Source organism: Carettochelys insculpta, chromosome 6 (genome assembly GCF_033958435.1).
Source record: "Carettochelys insculpta isolate YL-2023 chromosome 6, ASM3395843v1, whole genome shotgun sequence".
Taxonomy (NCBI): Eukaryota; Metazoa; Chordata; order Testudines; family Carettochelyidae; genus Carettochelys; species Carettochelys insculpta.
In genome coordinates this window covers 7,200,406-7,222,832 of record NC_134142.1, presented here as the reverse complement: position 1 = coordinate 7,222,832, position 22,427 = coordinate 7,200,406, and the positions used below count along the sequence as shown (strand labels likewise).

General features: G+C 45.2%; 1 protein-coding gene across 1 annotated transcript; it reads left to right on the top strand.

The window, feature by feature from the left end:
- Window positions 1-221: 221 nt before the first annotated feature.
- Window positions 222-18,889, top strand: VCPKMT (valosin containing protein lysine methyltransferase). Its single transcript, XM_074996174.1, has 6 exons — window positions 222-439; window positions 1,648-1,758; window positions 2,439-2,511; window positions 3,571-3,690; window positions 7,521-7,625; window positions 11,606-18,889. The coding sequence occupies exons 1-6, from the start codon at window positions 222-224 to the stop codon at window positions 11,618-11,620; spliced, it is 642 nt and encodes a 213-aa protein (XP_074852275.1). The 3' UTR covers window positions 11,621-18,889.
- Window positions 18,890-22,427: the final 3,538 nt, after the last annotated feature.

Sequence of the window (22,427 nt, the reverse complement as noted above, 5' to 3'; positions counted from 1 at the left end):
GGGGCGGTGTGGGGGGCTGACGAAGGCGGGCGGCAGAGCAGTGCAGAGGGCACAGGCGGTCAGTGGCGGGGGGCTGGGTCAGTGGCGGGGGGGCGGGGCTGTGGCTGGGCGGGGGGACCCCGGGGAGGGGGACCGGGCTGGGGACCGTGGGGCGGTAGCGGGGGCGGTACCAGGACCCGGGCGCGGCGGGAGGCGGCTGCGGCTGCGCGCTGAGGGGGGCCATGGCGGCGCCCGGCTTCGAGCGCGCGCTGGAGAAGCGGGACGGCTCGGCGCTGCGGCTGCAGCAGCGCGGCGCGGGCGGGGTGGGCTGCGTGGTGTGGGACGCCGCCCTGGTCCTGGCCAAGTTCCTGGAGACGGGGGCCGTGGGCCTGCGCCGCCGCGCCGTGCTGGAGCTGGGCGCGGGCACCGGCGCCGTGGGCATCATGGCGGCCACGCTGGGGTAGGCGGCGGGGGCGGCTGCTTGGCCAGGCCCCGATCCCGGGGCTCCCCGCGCGGACCCCTGACTTTTCCCTCGGCCCCCGTCCCCCGCCGAGGCGCGTGGAACCGGGCTGGGATCTCCGCGTACCGGTACCCGGCGCGCCCACTGCTGCGCAGCTCCCGCCTCCGCCGCGCCCGGGCCCTGGCGCCCCGGGACGGGTCCTAGCCCGAGTCCTGCCTCGCCTCGGCCGCCTGCGGTGCCCCGGGGACGTGGGACGCAGAGCGGTGAGACCCAGGCCGACAGCGCGGCGTGGAGCCCGGAGTCCTGCGCCCGGGGCTTAGTGTGCAGCGTGGACAGTCCCAGGAAGCAGCTGTGCCCTGAACACCCCCGCATGGCTGCAAGTCTCGCAGCCCGGGTCAACTGACCTGGGGCTGAAGCCTCCCGCTTCCTGCCCTGCAGCCTGGAGAGGGGCGGGGAGCTCCGAGCCTGGCACCCGCCGGAGCCTGAACCTGCAGCACCGCACCTGGGCCCCCGGAGCCCGCGTTTGCTGACTGGGGCTGGTTGTGGCCCTGCTGTAGGTTTGTGTGTGGGGGCTGGGTTTGGATTTCGCAGTGTGATCTGCTGCGTGTCCAGCAAAGAGTGATAAAAACCCAGCTGGGTTCTAAAAATGGGCCCTTAAATGAACTTCCCCAAAGTGACATTGGGACTCACCGAGGGTGCTGCAAGGTGGCTGTTTAAAACGGGTGCATGTTTGGGTGCAGATATTTGTTTTTATACGTGTTTTGGAGAAGTAGCCATGTTAGTTTCCTCCAGTGAAAACAATAGGGAGTCCTGTAGCACTTTGAAGACTGGCGAATTTATTTGGGCATAAGCTTTGAAGTGGGCTCCAGCCAACAGAAATTTATGCCCAAACAAATTTGCCGCTCTTTAAGAGGCTATGAGACTTCTCGTTATTTTTATGCAAGGATCCCACTTTACAGGAACTGTGCTACAATCTTGTTTCTTGGTTTAACCTTAAATTCTTATGGCAAGTTACATTTTGTGAGCCAGAATTTCTTTCCATCAGAAGAGGATTGTGCATTGCTGAAGTAACTCAGTGCATATGACTTTAGTTTTCTGTAGCTGTCCATAAGGCATGAAGGAGGTTACAGATGTGTCTACTTTCAGGCATCAATAGTCATACATTTCTGGGGGTTTCCTTTTATGAATTGAGAGTATTTCTTCTGTAGGGCAGAAGTTACAGTCACTGATCTTGAGGAAGTTCAGGATTTGCTGAATGATAATATTGAAAAGAATAGGCATCTTGTCACAGGCTCAATTCAAGCCAAGGTACTGAAATGGTTTGTATAATTTTCTAATCTTGATATTTAATTTGTACATAATTGCAGTAGAATTTCTTATGAGAGCACCTAGAAGCCCTATTAACAGGCCAGCACCCCATTGGGTTAGGTGCTGAGCAAACACAACAAAAGGGCAGCCCAGGGGCTTACAGTCTAAATTTAACATTCAGGGTAACAGATACTAAATTGCCAAATATGTTTGGAAATTGTGGTGTGAGAGATCACTTGTAAAAATGGAAATTTCCCTAAACTATACAGTGGAATAACTAGTGGAGAACTTAATCCAAAGATGTATAGATTCTGCACTAAAGTTACACTTTCAAATATACTGCTTTGTTGTATGGTATAAGCTGTATTCTCTGGCATCCCAGGGAACGGGGGGTGCCAGATAATCAAAAGTGCCGGATTTTGGAGCAGAGCTTGCCCCCACTGTGCTGGTCCTGCTGCTTCTGGTCACCTGGCTGGGCAGCCAGCCCCATTGCTGCCAGTACCAGCTGGACAGGTGGCCCTGAGACCACGGGCCATGACCAGGCAGTTGGCCACCTGGTTCCATGCCAACCAGCCCTACTCTGCTGGAGCAGGTGCCAGTTAATTGAGCATGCTGGTTATCCAAATTATGGCTAACCCACCTTTTACTGTATAAAGTTTGTGTTTTATATTTACTTGTTCATTTTTTCTAGGGGTGAAGATGTAAAAGAATTTTTGCCTGCACCAGATTATATACTTATGGCAGATTGCATTTACTATGAGGAGGTAATTGTTTGAGAACTGTAGAAATAATTAATTTGATCGGAAAGAATCCGGGAATTGTGGACTCGGTGTGAGAAACTCTGCAATCTGTATTTAGACTAATTTTCAGTCCATGTGCCTCAGCAGAACATTATTTGATGGCGATGTATTGAGCCATGAATTTTAAAAGCCATTATTTTAAGAATGAGCAAAAAACATAGGGTCATGTGGTCTGAGACCTGAATCAGGTCATAATCACTAATTCAGAATTGTGCCTAATCTTTTTTTCCGTGTAGTTGGAGGGAAATGAAAGACTGCTAGCTGATACTGGTGACTTCACTGCACGTTGGTGCACATTGTACAAGACAATGCTGACAGGCTCAGTATATCTCACCCAGGGATTCCCCATGGATCTTTTTAGAGGACAAACCCCATTTCAAAAAGTGGTCCTTTTGTCCCACTTCCTTCTGCAGAACTTTCTCCTTGGGGTACACCTGAGATGAGGCTAGCAGAAAATCTGGGCTGGAGGAGCTATTTCTAGGAACCAACACTCCTTATCCTGTTTTTAGTTTTCTCACTTCTAATCCATTCTTATAGATTACAGATCTTTTGCCCCACAGGTCTGAGCCCTCTTTTCCTCAGGGAACAGGTTAATCCTAAATTACATTTCAAAATTAAATCTGGTTAAATGTTAATTTTTGAAACCATGTTTCTGTAAGTGTATTGCTGTGAACTAAAATTAATCTTGCGTATATCAAGGAAACAGCTACTTTAGCAGTGTAGTATGTCGCTGGCGGAAATGAGATAGACGCGTAGGTTTGCAGATTAAAAAAATCTATACATGTAAAAAGTGTAAAATACCATTTTCCTAAGAAGTCTGAAATTGTAACTTATTTTTCCATTTATCCTTTCTACCTCCTGCTTGACCTAGGTACTGTACTAAATATTAGTTATATCTGAAAAGTTATGTCTGCGAAGTACAATAGTGTCCAGTACAGTGAAACCTGTTTGTGGATATGAAATGTAGTAGAAGTAAAGTGAACTTGAAGTCTAAGTGCCAAATACTTGATCTCTTTTGGGCAGTCCTTGGAGCCATTACTGAAGACCCTGAAAGATCTTTCTGGTCCTCATACCTGTATCATGTGCTGTTATGAACAAAGGACTATGGGTAAAAACCCGGAAATAGAGAGGAAATACTTTGAGGTAAGTGTCCTTTGTCACTGCACGTGCTTTGGGTATATGACAATTGTGTAATTGCGCCATTGAAATCCTCTTATCGATTCCCTTCTGTGTCTCTGTGTAAATGCAATTCATAGTACAAATCCAGTGTGTTTGTGGTGGGAAAATTCCATGTGACTTTGGGCAAGCACACTTTTTCAGATGCAGAGAAGGAGTTGATCACCAGGAGCTTAAATTATGTTTTCTGATTTATTGCTAGGTGTTAGCTATGTGTTCATTTAAATAATCTCATGTTTTTGTGCGGGGAAGAAAATTAAAGCCCCTTAGTTCTGCAGTGTTGCTTTTGATAATTCATGTTTAGTTTGAGCATAGTAAACTAGACTGAAAAAGGGAATCAAATAGTTGTCTGCTGTTTGAAACACTTTAATGAAAGAGCACCTTATGTGTAGGTCAGTATCTGCAAAAAGAATAGTACAGTCACTTATGTAGACATGAGTACATCTGTGTTTTGATTCTCTCTCTGCTTTGGTCCCCAACAGCCAGCATGATGTTCCCAAACAGGATCTCAGAATTTCAAAAAGAGTCCTTTCATTTTTAAAAAAGAAAACTCTTCAAAATGATCTTTTTAAAATATTGGCTAAAACCAGCCAGCTTTTGGGGCCATCTGCGTGGTTCCCTGTGTGGCATCATCCCCAGCATAATGCTTCCAGTGCTCATTGGCCTGAAGCCAGCCAATGAGAGCTGTCCAGGCAGTCCACAAAACATCTTCACCCCTAAGGGACATGTGGCCCAGAGCCACATGGTATTCCCAGCAACTGGCTGCTATGAACAGCGCATGAAGCCCTGGCTGAGGATACCACTCGGTTGCTGTCTGGAAGCCACCTACAGAGAGTACCCATCTCCCTGACTCAGATCACAACCCAAACCCTCTGCACCCCTGCCCCTAGCTGCAGCCCCCTGCCAGACCCCGCAGCCTCTCCTGCACCCATACCCCCCTCCTGGACCCAGCACCCCAATCCCTTGCAGGTCACAGCCCCCTTCCTCACCAAACTCTCCAAGATCCCACATCTCCTGCAACCCAGTCCCCTACCCCAAGCTCCTTTCTGTACCCAAGCTGCATCCCTGACCCCATACCTCCTCCATTAACCTGGAAGAGTGTGGTCCTTGGCTATGCCCAAAATCCTGGAGTGCCCCCTCCCACACCCCAAAGTATTGCCCACCCTTGGTGTAGATGTTTGGGCTTGTGATGGAGTCTGAGCTCTAGGAACTTGCAAAATGGAAGGGTCCCAGATCTTGAGCTCTAGCTGAGTCCTGAAAGTTTGCACTGTAATTTTACAGGCCTGAATCTGCAGTCCTGTGAACCTTTGTTCACTGACATGGGCCAGCTGTGGGGGTGTGTTGTGTAGACAGACCCGAAAGCACTGTAAACATTTCCCCCGTATGTCAGTGTTAGGGCACAGAGTAGGTTGTATAGGAGAATAGAGAAGTATATCTTGGTCTGAGAACCCCATCATCACAGCATAGTACTTCATGGCTGGTAGAAGAAACAAATCATGGGTAACCACTGGATTCCCTGGAGGTATTGCCGGCCAAATTGTCAGAGGTGGTGGAAGGGCTGGTCAGTCCCAGATTCAGCCCCACATCTGAAATGTGCAGCCCTTGCACATGAGCAGGGGATCTACAGAATACTGCCTTAGTATTGGCTGTGGAGGAGGACAGGGTTCTCAGAATAACCTCTGTGTATGCCAGTGTTACCAGTGCTTTGAGAACTGCATTGGCTTTGAGGTGTGTTTCATGGTAGTGGCCCCCACAATATCTTGAATGGTTTGGAACCTGGTTACTAGATGAATACTGACATTTTGCCGGAATTCAGGCCACTGGTGGATCTGGAGCCAGTGCTCTCACAGTGTAAGCAAGAACTGGGCAGATATTCTCATGAGAGTTCCTTTTTTGGCTTGCCAGGATCCAGATGTGGTACTTTCCTGGGCATGCTACAGTGCATCCTTTTTTCCTGGCTTTTAAGGAGATGGGGAGAAGAGATGGGGATGCTGTTCAGCTTAGTACACTGGAATCTCCGTACTCTGGGGCCGCATCTACACTAGCCCCCTTCTTTTGGAAGGGGCATGTTAACGAGCAAGTTGGGAAGATGCTAATGAGGCGCGGCCACGAATATGAAGTGCCTTGTTAGCGTAATGGTGGCCACGCGTGATTCGAAAGTGCCGCTTTCAAATCGCACGCCAGCTGTGTAGAGGGGCGCCTTTTGAAAGGACTCCCCGGACTTCGAAATCTGCTTCTTCCTAAAACCAAAGAGGAGGAAGGGGCTTTCGCAGTCCAGGGGTGGAAGAAGGGGCTTTCGAAGTCCTGGGGTTCCTTTTGAAAGGCCCCCCTCTATGTGGGTGGTGCGTGATTCGAAAGCAGTGCTGTCAAATTGCACCTGGCCACCATTATGCTAATGAGGTGCCTCATTCATGGCAGTACCTCATTAGCATCTTCCCAACTCACTCCTTACCATGCCCCTTCTAAAAGGAGGGGGCTAGCGTAGACATAGCCTGGGTGTACCTAATCTGGGAGCACCTGTAATATGTCCTTTGACAGGCAGGAGAGGAAGCGGATCTGTGCACTGCCACTCTGCCTCCTCCCTCCCTCCCAGCTGGAGGAAAGGCTGTGCAGTGACGCACTTCCTCTGAGGCTTTTCCCTGCCACCCCCAGAGCAGATGGGGGTGGTGCTGGGGAGCCCATAGCCATGTGTGCCCCTGAAACCAGGTGCCAGGTAAGCACCCCACCCCCATCTTCTCATACACACAACCCTCAGAGCTCTCCCTGGCCCAGCAAGTTCTTTAATCTGGTATACCGTTTGCCCGGGTTGCTGGATTAAAGAGGTTCAGGTTTACTTTACATTTTGTGGCAGACCCTTTTAATTGTATTTTAGGAACTGGTGATGGGAGGATGGATGGATTGATTTAAAATATTTTTACCCCACCTCTCTTTTTAAAATATTTGAGGCAGCTGATAAAATTTTTTAAAAATATAAACATTTAAAAAAATATAAAACCCCAAAGGGACATAAAACCTACTAAAACGTCTCAAAAGATGGCGCATGCGCACGCGCGCACACACAAACTCCAACATCAATAAAAGCACAAGTGGCTTTAGTCTGGCACTGAAACAATGCCAGTGTTGGTGCCATGCAAATATCCCAGGGAAGAGAATTCCACAGCTTGGGAGCAAAGGCTGAGAAGGCCCTGCTCTGTGCAGATGTTAGTTTTCTCTCTCTAAGTGGGGGAACACTGAGCAGAACCTCACCAGCTGACCTCAACCCCTGGGCAGGTTCATATGGGGAAAAAATGGTTCTTTAGATACTGTGGCCCCAACCCATTGAGGGCTTTATTAGTCATAACCAAGACCTTAAATTGTGCCTGGAAATATACTGGAAGCCAGAGCTGCTGCTGGAGAACTGGCATCCTGGACCAGTGGAAGTTTCCAAAAACTCTTTAAAGGTAGTCGCATATAAAGTGCATTACAATGATCCAGTCGAGATATGACAAAGTGAATTGAAACACTATTTTGATTTCAGGTTTTCCCTAAATTTTGGGAAGTGCATATGACTTTGGATTAACACCAGATAAGTTAAAATCAAAATAGCTGTGCTGCATGGTATTAAGAAAAGGTTAAGGAGCTAAATCAATGAACTTTTATAGAAGAGAGGAATCCTTTATCCTGTCTTTTCCCCGAAGCATAGCTGCTTAATGCAGAATGTTTAGGACCATCAGTGAAATGAAGGCACTTAAAGATAAGTTAAAATGTGAGTCTTGCTAGAAGTATTTTGCTTACTACCTTTTGTGCTATAATAACAGCTGCTTCAGGTGGACTTTGAGTTGGAAAAGGTTCCACTGGAAAAACATGATGAGGAGTATCGGAGTGAGGACATTCACATCTTGAACATCCGAAGGAAAAACATGGTGGGATATCTTTTATGGAGATATTGGAGATTGTCAAGAATTCACAAAACTGTTGTTTACCTAGCATAATTTGAAATGGTGGGTTAGAGTGGGGAGACAGAAGTAATATTCAACCACCATTCCCAGTGCTACAGCACGCAGGTGTTTTGGATATATGCTATCATAGTTACACATTCCATGCTCAATATTTTAGACTGTCCAGGAAACAAGGTTAACTATTAATCCACATTACAAACTGAAACTAAATTGGTAACCAGACTGGGGTCAAGCAAATTGAGACCTTTATATTTTGTAGTGTACAGTGGGTCTGAATTGCAAAGTTTTGACAGTTCTGGAGGGCATAGTATTTCAGATATGCTACCTAAATAGTTAGAAATGGCTTATCTATCTGTGCCAGATAAGGGGACTTTTAACTGAAAGAAAAGGTTTTAAAAATAGGTATCAAATAAGGCTCCGTCTGCAAATATACTTGAACAAGACAGACTTTGAACTGAAGCTTATGTGTCTGATTTAGCTTTTTTAAAAAAAGAAAGTCACAATTGGGTGTCATAACAGTGAATGATAGTGAAAATGAAGTGGAATCAGAGGCTAAATAGTGAAAGAACAAAGTACTCAGGCGAGATAGATGTTTTCAAGTCACTAGGGCCTGATGAAATATGTCCTTGAATAGTGAGGAACTGACTAAGGAGATACCTGAGGTATAGCATTTTCTCTTTAAAAAGACATGGAAGATGGGAGAGATTCCAGAAGACTGGCACTATGTATTTGCCCTTTTCTAATCTATAAAAAGGAAATAAAGGTTTAAATCTGGGGCATCATCAACCAGTCAGCTTAACTTCTGTACCCAGAAAGATACTAGAGCAAATAATTAAAGAATCCATTTGTAGATACCTAGAAGATAATGAGACAAGCAACATCACGGATTAGTCAAGAAGAAATCATGTCAAATCAACCTAGTAGCTTTGTTTGTCAGAGTAACAAGCCTGTGCTAGGGAGGAAGCAGTAGATATATTGTATCTTGACTTTAGTAAGGCTTTTGATACAATCCTGCTGCCTTCCTTATAAACAAACTAGGGAAATACAATCTAGATAGTTGCTATAAGGTAGTAAGCCTGACTGGAAGGAAGACCATAGTTTAGCTGTGATTTATAGTCAAGTTGGAAGGGTACATTGAGTGAGTTCTTGGAGAGATCTGTGTTAGGTTCAGTTCTGTACAATATCTTCATTAGAGATTTATATAATGTCATAGAAAGTACACTTATAAAATGTGTGGATGATACCAAGCTGAGAGAGAGTTACAAGTACCTAGGAAGGTAGGATTAAAATTCAAAATGATCTGGACAACGTGGAGAAATGGTTTGAAGTAACTAGGATGAAATTCAATAAGGACAAATGCAGATTAGTCCACTTAGAAAGGAACAGTCAGTTGCACATGTGGAAAATAGGAATTGATTGCTTAGGAAGGAGCATTACAGAAAGGGATCTGGGGGGCCATAGGGGGCTGCAGCTAAATATGAGTCAACAGTATAGCATTGCTTTTTTTGCAACAGATATCATTGCACTATATTAACAGGTGTGTTGTAAACAAGACACACAAAGTAATTCTTTGCCTCTACTCCATACAGATTTGACGCCTGCCAGGGCACATTATTTCAGGAACTTTAAGCTTTAGTTCGTCTTGTGCTTTGCTACACATTCTGCTACCCATATTTGCCATCCTTGCCTGTCAGTTGCCTTTCTCTCCAAATCTCCCCATTTCATGTTTCAGAGCTGATAGTTTCTCACTTATTCATGATTGTCTTCTTGCATTTTCTGGCTTCCATTCAAGAGTGGTGCTTGGTAAACATTTTTTTCCATTCTCAGCACATGTCCCAACCACTGATACCTTCTTTTGTAGATTACTTGCAAGAAGCTGCTTTGTCACTTCTTACCTGATTTCTTCATCAGTCATCCCATCCCTATGTGTTGTTTCCAGTACACTCCTCATTAGTTTAAGATGAACTGCATCCAGCTTTTGCGTGTTTTTCTTGCTAAGCTGCCATGTTTCACTGTTCTATGTTGTGATGGTGGTAACAGTTGCTTTGTACGCTTCGTTTTGTCTTGAGGGAGATATTTTTGACAATGTTTTTGAGTCTTCTGCAAGTAGTGTTTGTCTTCCTCATTCTTCCCTCAGACTTGGTACCATCTTTGATGATGATACTTCCAAAATTCATGAAATTACTCACCTTCTCCAGTTTCTCTTCTTCAATTTTGATTTCTGTGCTATAGTCCCCATTAACTTGGCTTTCCATTTCTCGCACTGAATCTCAGACTTCTCCATTATTTCTTCTACTTGATTTGATTTTTGTAGCCTGTTGCCATCTTCATTGATAAGAGCGATGTCATCAGCAGAGTCTAGATCAAATGGCCTTGAACTGCTGTATTTTAGGCTATATATATTATTGTCATACTGCTTTAATCCATAGTCAATGAGTAGTATGAACAGAAAAGGAGACAGGTTGCACCCTTGCCTTAAACCTGTCTTGATGCTTAATGCTCAATCCATTTTCCATTGTAGTGCAGCATTTTGAGTTGATATAGAATGTCAGTGTTCCACAATTTTTCACATTGTTTCTCTGTTTATACTTCTGAATGCCTTTTGAAAACTCACAAAACTGATATCAAGATGGCCTTGGAATTCAGTTGTGTTCTCAAACAGTCCATCTCAAGGTAGAAGTATTGTGTGAAGGATTTCCCTTGTCTAAATCCAAATTGTTGTTCCCTTAAGACAATATCCATTCATCCTTTCAAGAGGACTGTTACGAATACTTTTCCAGATAGAAAACAGATAGAAGGGTTACTTCCTTCCAATTTGAGCAATTGTTTAGGTCACCTTCTTTGGTAATTTGATTATGGGTCCATTCTTCTAGCAGTTTCTCCTGTCTGTATTTTGTTGTGTAACAAACATGTGGCTGATTCCACATTTTTTAACTTCTTCAATATTTCTCTCAGATCTATATCTAGGTCTGAAGGTTTATTATTGTTGATTCCAGTCTTGTAGTTGGTTCTGTTTGGTTTAGCACTTATTTGAAGTGTCCCACTAATTTTCTTCTCCCTGTGTTATCAGAATTTCTCCCTTTTTTCTCTTTACTGGGACACTTCTGAATTTTGATCCATGTCCTGTTAACTGTTTCAAGATCGTGTAAACTGTTCTTGTCTAATTTCCTCCCCTTTGCTTTTTCAGGTTCACTAGCATTACTTTCTGTCCAATTTACCTTCTGTTTTGCATTGTTTCTTTATTGCTTTGTCAAGGTGCCCATAGGTCTAGTTTGTTTCTTCATTTGCGTGTAGTAGTACTAGAGCTGTTTGATTTTTCTTTATTTACCTATAATTTTCCATGTATCTTCTGAGATCCACTCTGTTGCTTCCTCTGTCTACTAATTGTCCGATTTTTGCTGAGTGTAATAGTCAGTGGAAGGAACTAAGTACAGTTTGATGTTAAACTTGCTGCTTGTTGTAAGTGCACAGTCTGGCACTGCTGCTGGTTTATGGCTCAGGCCATTGGAGACTTTATTCATGTTCGCTAGAGCAAGGGTACTGAACCTTTTTCCTTCTGAAGCCCCTCCAACATGCTTTAAAAACTGCACGGCCATCCTGTGCCTCAGTAACTGGTTTTCTGCATATAAAAGCCAGTAGTGACATTAGGCAACTGCTGTGCTTGTTTAGGGCTCCATGCCGCAAGTAACCCCATGAAACTAAGTTGCTCAGGCTTCAGGCCTGGGTGGCAGGACTCAGCACTCCAGGTTTCAGCTTTCCACTCTGAGCCCCAGCAAATCTTAATGCAGTCCTTGCTTAGAGGACCCTCTGAAACCCGCTTAGGGCCCTCTGGTTGAACACCACTGAGCTAGATTTGCAGATTGTAGAGACAGACCATATCCAGAGCTAGTTTTTTAAATACGAGCCACCCATTTAAACTTGTTTGCTTTTACATCTTCCTGCAGAATTTCCTGTTGTGAGATCTTTGTGCGATTGTGTGATCTGACCTTCTGGAGAGAAGAGAGCATCCATTAGCTCGAAGAGGCTGTCTCCAAAGTTGTTCCTGGCACATCTTCTAGATGGTGCACTCTGGATGAGACATAGGGAGAAAGTGGGTCAGTCACTGTATAACTTCAGGCAGTATTCACCTCTGAGGACAAATGTGATCGGTTAATATTAACAATGTGGCCTTGCTGAGAGCACTAAAAATGGGACTTAAATGTGTCCTAAACTGATGTCATGGTCTGCCTGCACAGAGGGAGGGAGAGACATACTGGTGAATCAGAGGCACGTGTGCTGAGTTCAAACAAATCCAATCCAAGCAGTCCATAAAGAAGCCTGCCTGGCCTGGAGTATGTGCAAGAAGCTGTAGGTCACCTCCTTTTTTTAAAGGAATTCCGTTTTAATCATGACTGAATTTTACCTTAAATTAAGAGCTGATCTCTCTGTCTGTTTCATAAAGAGTTCGTACTTGAGATGGTTTTTGGTTAGCTTTTGTTCTGCCCGTAATTGTGTAGTCTTATCTGTAGTTTGGAGTTTAAGTAATTACCCACCTCAGGGTAAAAGTTTACATCTACTTTACTCTGGGAGAATTCAGCCCTCAAGCCTGACAACAAAAGAGCGGTTGTTAATAGAAGAGAGCCTGTCCTGCTGTGCACAGCAGAGATGCAACAGTGTTGGTTTTTTTTGTTTTTTTATTTTTAAATACTAATTACTTTCATTAGCTAACCAAGGCAAGCACACACTGCAATCTGGTAAAGGAGGGACCAACCAGTGCGGAATACGTGGTACTTGCATTACTCATGTCAAGCCTTGCAGAAAAGCCTGAAGCATTAGTCCTCATTCTTGCAATCTGCATCAGCACTGCTAGTCGTCATCTTGTCTTCCCTTGCCCTTCCTTCCCAAGCGAAAACACAGCTCTTCTGATGTGGAAGGCTGATGCCCACTGGGGTTCGTATATCTTTATGGAGGTTTAAATTCCCTTTTCCTTATTTGCATTTCCACACCTCATTGTGTTTGGAGTTCCCCATTTGGCATGGGCTAACTTGTTGACTCCCTTTAGACTCAGCAGTATTTACATCATTCAATCCCTCGGCAAGTACTTTCAGAACATCAGCATATCACAAACCTAGACACAAGAGCAACAGGTTTATCACTAGCTTACTCACTTACCTTAAGGCCTAATTTGGCCAAGTTAAATATTTCCCAGGTCTGGGGCAGATATGTCCTGTTATACAACATTAATTCTTATATTTCATGTCTCTATATGACATATGCTTGATACGTCTTTATCCTTGGCTTCAGTTTATACATTATTATTTCTACTGTGGTGGTGCCTAGGAGTGCCCCAGTCATGCACCAGGATCCCATAGTGCTAGGCACAGTGCAAAACCTGAATAACAGCATGGCCTCTAATATGTGCCAGATTGGTTTACTTAGCTCCATGATATTTATTTCCAATGTTCGTAACTGAAATGTCAAAATATGACTTTCTGGTGGATTCAAAATAGTCCTTGTAATGCGGTAATCCAGTCAGCTTTGATTGCTAAGGTCCATATTAGTTCTTTATGAATGTTTTGTCAGATTTCATTTTGGGAGAAAACCTTTTCTTCCTTCAGTCCCACAGCTCAGTTAGATGTGGCTAGACTGTGCCATCCTATTCCGTTAGTGGTTTCTTGGAGATCAGTGGGACTACCTGAGTAAGGTACCAGTTGTTTCCCATAATGTTATATTAGTTACATATTTCAAACGTTAAAAGCTTATGTTATTCTTTGGTGCCAATGAACATTACTTAATCTGCCAGTCATGGGTTATGTTGTAAGGATTAAGGTTTGACAATATAACACATGGCATCTGTTGGACTTGTTTGCTAAAATTCTGGCTTTTAAACCTTGAACTTCACTATAACCTTTATAGTCTTTGGCTCTGAAGCATGACCAACATGGATTGCACTTTTATTTCAGTGTGCAGTTGTGAGCTGAGTCATCTGCCGCCCCAGTGCCTCTGAGTGGTGTTAACCTGAGATTCTCACAACTCCACTCGAGTATCTTTGGGGGGTTTACTGTACTGACAACTTCCAGTGCCGATGCTCTTTCTCTAGACTAAGCATTTATACTTGGAGATATATAGTATAACTGTATCACTTTGCTGGTAAATTTACTTGTGCAGACAAATTCTTAAACTCCCCTTGGTGTTAATGAGAGCAGAATTAAGTCACTGCTAAGTGCATGTGAAAATCCTTCCTATTCTAGCTGGGCTGATGGCATGTCTGTATTTATCTGCAGATGGATACTTTGGAGATCAATTTAGCGTGTCTGGTAGGGATGCACTAAATCAAATGTTGAGTGTGCTCCCATCAACATGCATATTCCTTGAAGTTGGTAAGAGTAAGAAAAGTTGACAGTTTCTCCTTTCAACTTCTCACAATGGGATCAGCCCCTGCCTCCCATCAAAACATTCAGCCACCACAGCCGCACTGTAATTTGGAAGGGCAGTGAGACCTTCCATTGCTAATATAGGACTTGGCATAGTTTTTCTGATAACTTTGGGTATCTAGGTAAAGTAATTTGAGATTTAAACGTTCAGTATTTTACTTATCAAAATAGTTCAGCTTTTTAAAATTGTATTAGGAGGAACTACAGTTGACACTTCTGTAAATTATAATCCACAAGTCCAATTAGCCTCTTTTCACTACCCATACACTTTAGTTGTGTGTTTCTAAAATCTAAATTCTGCTCTTTTAAGGAGCCCAGGAAAGCCCTTTCATACTCCTCCGCTATTTAAATGTTAATGTACAAGTGATTCCACCCAGTAAGAAGGGGAGATATTAAGACTCAGCTACTTTGCATGGCTTCTTGACATGGCTGAATTTTATGTAGAGGAAATGTTTTCGTCTGGCTGAAGTCAATGACTAGTCCTTAGGCATAATGCTGTCTTATTCCCAGCTCTTGCCCCTTGGAGAGATGCGTTGGGGGTGATTGTTTTAGAAGGACATTTGCAACAGATTTTGCCTTGTTACAGCAAGGATGGTGTGGGGGGTTGATATCTCCACGGTTATGGGTTGGCTCATGCTGTGAGTTCCCCAGAGAGGCAAACTCACTTCTGCTGCATTCCCCTTGTTGCAACTCACTTTCAGCAGGTTTCATTGACACAATGATAAAACTGTTGTGCGGCTGGCAAGGGTGCCTTGTATATACTGTCTCTCCTACCAGTTCAGTTGTAGACAGATCCGCAATGGCTGGATCTGCTTCAGTCCAGGCCGCTGGAAACAAGTACTGTCTGTCAGATAAAATGAGAGGACGGTGCCTATTGGATGATTTCCAGAGCGCTGCTATATTTGGATTCATCTCCACACCAAGAAGATAAGAAGCTAGTTGCCATAATCATATTCGAGTCTAAAATGGACATTTCTTCACAGGGATGAAGAGACATTAAACCTTGGTGGGAAACAGAAGAGGTTATAGTTGTGGCTGGCATGGAGTTTGCTTGCTCCTGTCCCCTCCATTGCATTGTATGTTTTGTTGAATGTGAAGTAATCAAATGTGGGTTCTTGCTTTTGGTGCCTGACAGCACGACACACATCTGTGCTGCCTCTCAAAAGAAGGCAGGCAATGAGAACATCCGTATCCACCCTTTACCTGCCATAACGCTGTTACGCTGTAGTAGGTAGGAGCCAGCATCTCCTCTGAGCTGAAAGAAGGTAGCTTACACTCAGCATCTTGCCAAGCAACTGGGGTGGCCTAAAATTGTGCCTCTAGCTACTCTTGATGGGCAGGTCATCAATATACTTCAATTTAAAGCAATGGTTAATTTTACAATATAAAAGCAATAAATTTAATGCAGTTATGAACTTCTTTTGTAATAAGATAAGCATGGGATTATAATTGTTTATTTTTAACCATGGGGAGAGGCTGATTTATTCACCCTCAGAATGGTGGTGTGCATTTCAACAAAGTGTAGCCCCCAAGTAGTTTCTTTACCTGCACTGCACCTTGTCTTACACTAAGCCTGTGATTGGATGGTGATATTTCTCCAATACGATGCTTTTCCAGTAGGTGGCATTCCAGTATAGCTTTTAACTACTCTTGAAACCGGCTCAAAGTTTAGATTTAAAGGTGAAGTGCAATGTTAAAAATTTACAATCAATTTTTAATCCCACAAATACACACTTTAATGTTTAAGCTTACTGTAAATTAGTTCCTATTTTATTTACCTGCAAAAACCCCAGCAGGTGTTATTTCTCTTACTACACCTCATGAGCACATAGCCAAGGCAGCTTCTTTACAACTTTTGGTGCTATAAGGAACTGAACAAGTGCACAAATGTGAGACTCTGAATTTGAGTCCTGGTAAATCTTCAAAAGACAAAACAGATGTCATAATCTGTGGGGTAGCTTTACCGTACATGTGTATCTGTAATATACAAGTGCTCTGTTAATGACATCAGCTTGTAATATCACCATCAGCTGTTGAAAGATGCTTTTACATTGTGTGGTAAAGTTATAGCTAAAGATTAGCAATATTTTTAAAAAGCTCAGTATTTCAGACAGCCAGGGGTAATTAATACATAATATTCTGCCAGCAGAATAACCCCATTTCTTCGCCCAAGTTCTACTCACGCTCCTTAGACTGTTTAGCTATCGTTGCCATTTTTTCCACCTCTTTTTAAATGATTACCACTTAATGAATCCTCCTGCCCTTTAAGTGCATGTGCCAGTCTGCAGTCTAACAAAAACTGGATTACTGAAGAAATTAAAATCCAGCTAATCCAATTACAACTGCATCTATTTTTAAAGGATATGGTCTTGTTTGTGTAACTTCTTGCTTCAGTGCTAAACTGTGATGACAGTGTTTAACTGTGTACACAACACTTGTAGCTACTTTTCATAATCCTCCACGTGCTTGGCAACCTCACTGAGAAATGTTAACCTTTCATTTCAATAGCCTTGTTTAACGCAGCAGGTGATGCTGTGGGTTTTATGCCGTTTGGTAGTAGGTGTTGGGGAAAATGTGAACCTTGGAATGCAGCATGACTTGTGACTGTGGGTAAGAATGGCTACTTAGCAAGTTTATGTTCAGGACTTTAATGGAGAATTACACTGAGAGCAGGGAAAGGAATCAAATTGGTAGATCTGTTTTGATTTGGGGGTGGTGGGTTTTTATGGATTTGTTTTTGTTTTTTGAGGCCTCAGTCCAGGTCTGGATCTCTCAATGACTTCAATCTGATGACACCACCGATTTGTTAAAGCATTTAATTGTGTGCTTAAGCCAGCCAAGCACTACAAACATGCTTAAAGCTACCCATGTGCTTGCTATAAGTACTCTGCTGATTTAGGGTTGGTTGTGGGGCCAGTCATATGAGGTGCTGATTACCCCTCAGTTTCCAGCACTCAGCAGGATTGAGCCTGTTGGGGGTTAGTGTCATGAGACATTTTTGTGTGTTGTTGGTCAAGTTGGGAATAATGCCTGACACAATGACAGAGCAGGCATATGCCGGCACTATTCTGTGCACCAGCGGTCTCAAACTTACAGCAGTGTTTTTACATCTTACCATCAGATGGAATTCCACCTGCTCTGCCCCCCACCAGGCTACTCTCGTCCCTTTTCTAGATTTGCCAGTAGTGGGTTTTGGTTTTGATTTTTTTTTACAAGATTTTCTTTGGTTTTTGTAAAGTTACTGGGTAATTTTTATTTGTATTCTGGTGGGTTGGGTGAAGGGGGGTCAAAGCAGTGTCATTACAAAAGCCCCATGGTGAAACCTTGATGTAAAATGTAAATAATCTGTTCACGGTTATACATTTATTCAATTACTTATGTAGATTTCCAGTGGTGTTCAAAGTGGGGTAGGTTTACATTTTCACTTTTTACTGCACTAGTGGGCCTGCCTTTGTTAGTGGCCCATATGCCTGGAGGAATTTCCAAAGGGCCCTGCTTCTCTTCAGTGACCTTTGTAGATTATCTTATACCCTCCTCTGAAACTGGATCATTAGCTCAAAGTTATTCAAAGTACTACCCAGTGTCCCAAAACTGAGATCTGTCATTCTTAGCCTACAGTTCATACCCATCTCCAATGCTTTTGCCAGCTCTACAGACCTGATTCTGCACAGGTAGCCAGGTTCTGCCTTGGGCTTCTTACCTCTTCTTTAGCACTCCCTGTTAGGTGAGGGAATCAGAACTGTAGGGCTGGAAGGGACCTCAGGAGGTCATTGAGTCCAGGCACTGCCTAAAGCAGGATCAACCTCAACTGAATCATCCCAGCCAGGCCTTGGTCAAGCTGGGACTTAAAAACCTCTGGGGATGGTGATTCTACCACGTCTCTCGGTAACGCATTCCAGTGCTTCACCAGCTTCCTGGTGAAATAGATTTTCCTAATATCCAACCTACTCCTCTCCTTCTGTAACTTCAGACCATTGCTCCTTGTTCTGCCATCTGTCACTACGGGGAACAGCCTCTCTCCATCCTCTTTAGAGCCCCTCTTCAGGACGTTGAAGGCTGCTGTCAAATCCACCCTCTCTCTTCTGCAAACTAATAAACCCAAATCCCTCAGCCTCTTCTCGTAAGTCATATGGTCCAGCCCACTCATCATTTTGGTTGCCCTCCACTGGACCCTCACCAGTGAATCCACATCCTTTCTATACTGAACACAATACTCCAGATGTGGCCTTACCAGTGCTGAATAATTGTATAGTAATTGTATTCTACTGTAACTTTGGTTTTTCTGGGGGCTTGCAAGTGTACTTCAGGAAAGGAGACTGCCTGCCCTGCTAATAAGTGTTTATCTGCACTGCCTCCATGGTGCATGGGTGTTGTGTTAGCTTAAGGGGTTTTCTGTCCATTGTTTTGTGTTTAAGGAAATACCAACCAACTGGAAAGGAGAATCTCCAGCTCTCTTAAGAGGCACCAACTGGCAAAGGCTACGTTTGGCTTTGGTTTTTGCAGACGAAGGATGAGAGCAGTATGATCCATCTGCTTGGAATATGTCCAAGTGCAGGTCGGGTCAGGCCAGGCATGGCAGTCCTAAGCATTGTGAACAGTGGGTGCTGAGCACTTGGAAGCCCCAGGACTGAGCCTGGCAACGGAGTGATGGCTCTGAGTCCAGTTCAGCTGTCCCCCGAGAGGCAGTCCAGTTCACCTGGGCCCAGGGCGTTAGGTAGACACTGGTTCCAGGCAGTCCCAAACATTCACATGTGACCACTTGAACCTGAAATGAGTAATTGTTGTGAGTGAATAAAACCCATGTGTCTGCATGAAGAGGAGTGTGCGTGTGTGCTCAGGGGCACAATGGGGAGGAGATTCTGGAATGCCCATACTCTTGGGAAGGGTATTGATTTTGTTCATTTCCCCCCAGCCTCGGCTCACAAGAGCCTTCCTGGCTTATGCTTTGTTACAAATAACCTGATGTAGGCAATCGTGCCCAGCACCTGACCACTCGTGACTCTCCCAGAGCTCTCTAGCCATCACTTGAGCCAGGGGTGAGTGAACTTTTTTATGTTGGGCCCCACTTTTCATCCCTGAAATTAGCGGGACCCTCCTCAAGCTGTCTAACGTAATCCAAACTGACAGACATTACAGTTAAGTTCATATGGGAAAAACAGCCCTTTTGGCAAGGGTAAGGAAGTAAGTGTGGAATGTAAAACCTTTGTGAATCAGTGTAGACGTGCGAATACACAGACATAAAACGGTCACAGAGTTTGACGCTTTTAATGAGATGGCTGAGCCTGAGACCTAGCAGCTGATGGTGCTGCAACCCCCTTATGAAATTTCACCCCCCCAAGGGGGCTGACCCTCACTTTGTGCGCTTCGGCGTTAACCTCCTAGACACCCTGGGAGAGGCATGAATAGTCTTATCTCCTGGATGGGGGAGGCAGAGGGTCTGTCTCCACTGCACTTAAAACCTGTGGCTGGTCTGTGCCACCTGACTTGAGCTTGCAGGGCTTGGCCTCAGGGACTGTTCAATTACAGCATAGATGCTTGGGCTGAAGCCCAGGGCCTCAGACCCTGCAAAGGGGGAAGTTTGGAGACTTGCTCCTTGAGGTTGAGGGAGGCTGAGACTTGAGTGGTGATGGAGTGACAACCAGAACTGCCACCTAGGAGCTTCTGGTTCCCAGGCCCTGACCACATGTCCGTGCTGTGGGGCTGGTGGGTGGTAATGGGGTGCTGCAGCCTCAGACAATTGGTGTTTGACGGAGGCCGGGCTGCCTGATTCTACAAGCGATGTGACTTTCACCGAGCTGCGGCGTTACCCTGCAGCTGAGACTGGCACAGTGAGGTTAGTCAGGTGCTGGCCTAGCTCGTGGGGCATCTAGGCATAGCTGGCCATCTTGAGGGTTTGAAAGAGAGCTCTGACAGTGGATAGGCTCCAGGAGATGTGCTGTCACAGACAGACAGACAAACTGCTGACCAAGCCTCGTTCTGACCTGGCTGTAATAAAGCACAGATCCTAGCCTTGGGGCTGCAGAACCTGCCAGCCAGGCGCTGCCGGAGTGCACCTCATGCCACTCACCAGTGTCCTTGCTCATGTCCTCTGTTGGCTGGTGTCACAATGTGCGTGCCTCCAGCCGTGTCACTACCGCCACTGGAGTTCCTTCACCAGCTGTTCTCTTCCAAATGCCCAGGTGTGTTGTAGGCATTGTGCCGTGTTACCATTCAGGGTGTGTTGCCAAGGCTGGTGTTGGCCCCAGACCCCAGTGAGTGTGATGCTCAAGCCCCACTGCCAAGGGCTAAGGTGAGCAGAGGGTCATGGGGCCATGAACTTTGGGAACCTCTGGTCTAGGGCAGTCCAGTCAGGTGAGTCTGCGGCAGCCCCACTGGGATGCATTGCCTCTTCTAAGTCTTTATGTCAGGGCTCTCATATCCCAGGTCTGTCACATGGGTAAGGACCTCGGTAGATGTCCCTGAGTCTTCTGTAGGTGAGGAATGGACATGAGGCTAGGCTGTGCTACCAGGAATGAAATGGCCCAGCAGGTGGCACACCCATTCTGAGTGCCCCTTTCTCACTTGCCTGGCCTGGCACCATCACCTCTATCTGTCTTACCTCCCAGCCAGCCTCGGATCTTCCCAGCCCTTCTCCTCTCTCCTGACTCATCTTTGCAGCACAGCAGGGCTGCCTTTGAGAACATAGGTGTTCCCAACACCTGCTCTCACCCTCTCATGCGGCAGCGGGAGAGTGCATCAGTGATGGGGATGAATATTAGCACTACCTCGATGGCAAGCCCTTGAGGGCAGGGACTGTATCTTTCTCACATTTGTTCGGTGCCCAGAGCAAGGGAGATGCTGGGGCGCCCTGGGTCAGCCCCAGTGCAAATAGTAAGTAAGGGAAAGAGACAGGGAAGGAAAGAGAGCTCTTCCAGAAGGTGAGCAATGGAGCTGCCCCCACCATGGCCGGGCCTGCTGAGCTTGTGGTTTTGATTGTTGTATTAAATCTCTGACTCATCTGGCTTGAGGCAGGCTGACAAAGTGCATCATATGCAATCCAGTGGTACAAATGAAAATAATCACATTTCAGATAACTGGAGCATCACCCTGCCTGTAAACTGCACTGGTGGACTATGAATTCTGACCTCTGCTGCCCCTGTACACTTAACTTACTTAAACACTGCAAAACAAAAAGGCAGTCCAGTAGCACTTTAAAGACTAACAAAATAATTTATTACATGATGAGCTTTCATGGGACAGACCCACTTCTTCTTGGTCTGAAGAAGTGGGTCTGTCCCTCATCACCTAATAAATTATTTTGTTAGTCTTTAAAGTGCTACTGGACTGCTTTTTTGTTTTGATAGTATATAGACTAGCACAGCTCCCTCTCTGTTACTGTTAAATACCGCAGTGACTCTTTCATGCTTGCACTATAATATCTGCTGCCGCCCTTCCAATAGGCGAAAGTCGTCAATTACATCAATCTTGATCTCTTTTTGCTTTTTCTGACCTGCCTTTTAACTTTGATCAACTCAATTAAAACTCATTTTACTTCACTGTTTAAAGAGCAGGCAAAGGTACAGCGCTAGGAGGGACTAATTTGATCTGATTTCTGACCACTGCTGATGCTAGTTCAGGCTTTCTTGGCTAGCTCAGTACAGCAGTGGCTGTGGAATTTTGTGTTCATCTGACAGCTAGCCAGTAGCCAAAGGGGAGCTGATTGCAGCTAGGTTAATTTTTTTAATGAAGGCAAATGCCCCAGCAAGGCTGCGGACTGCTGTGTATTTGCTGTCTGGATTGGGACGTGCTATTTGGTTTCACACTACATTGCGTAAAGAGTGCATCCTTGCACTGGCGTGATGGGCACTGCAGAAACGTACATGATGATGATAAGGGTTGCGCCAGGCCTCTGTGTGGGAAGTGGATGGTCTTGGGTGCCATTGCCGAGTTCATGCAACCTGCAAGCTTCACTTTGGCCATCTGGAGATGCTCCGCACCATGAACTGAGTCTGCTAGCTGCTTTCATCACCCTCAGTAACTCACTTTCATCATAAAGACCTGCAGGTGAGGAGCTAGTGCTGACAATTTGGGTGGTGTATCCGTGGTAGGGAGCTAGCACAGCATCACATTGGTGGGGGTGGTTTAGCACCACGTGGTGAGGACACCGGTTACTATTGATTTGTGGTACCACCCACAAGCTCCCAACCCAGCCGGAGCCCCGTTGTGCAAGGTGCTGTACGAGGACGTAGCAAGAGGCAGTCCCTCTCCTGTGTGCTTCCAATCCAACCAGACCAAGTGGAGGAGGAAGGAGGTGTTATCCCCATTTTACAGAGGGAGAACTGAGGTACAGAATAGATGGACTGACTCACTAGCC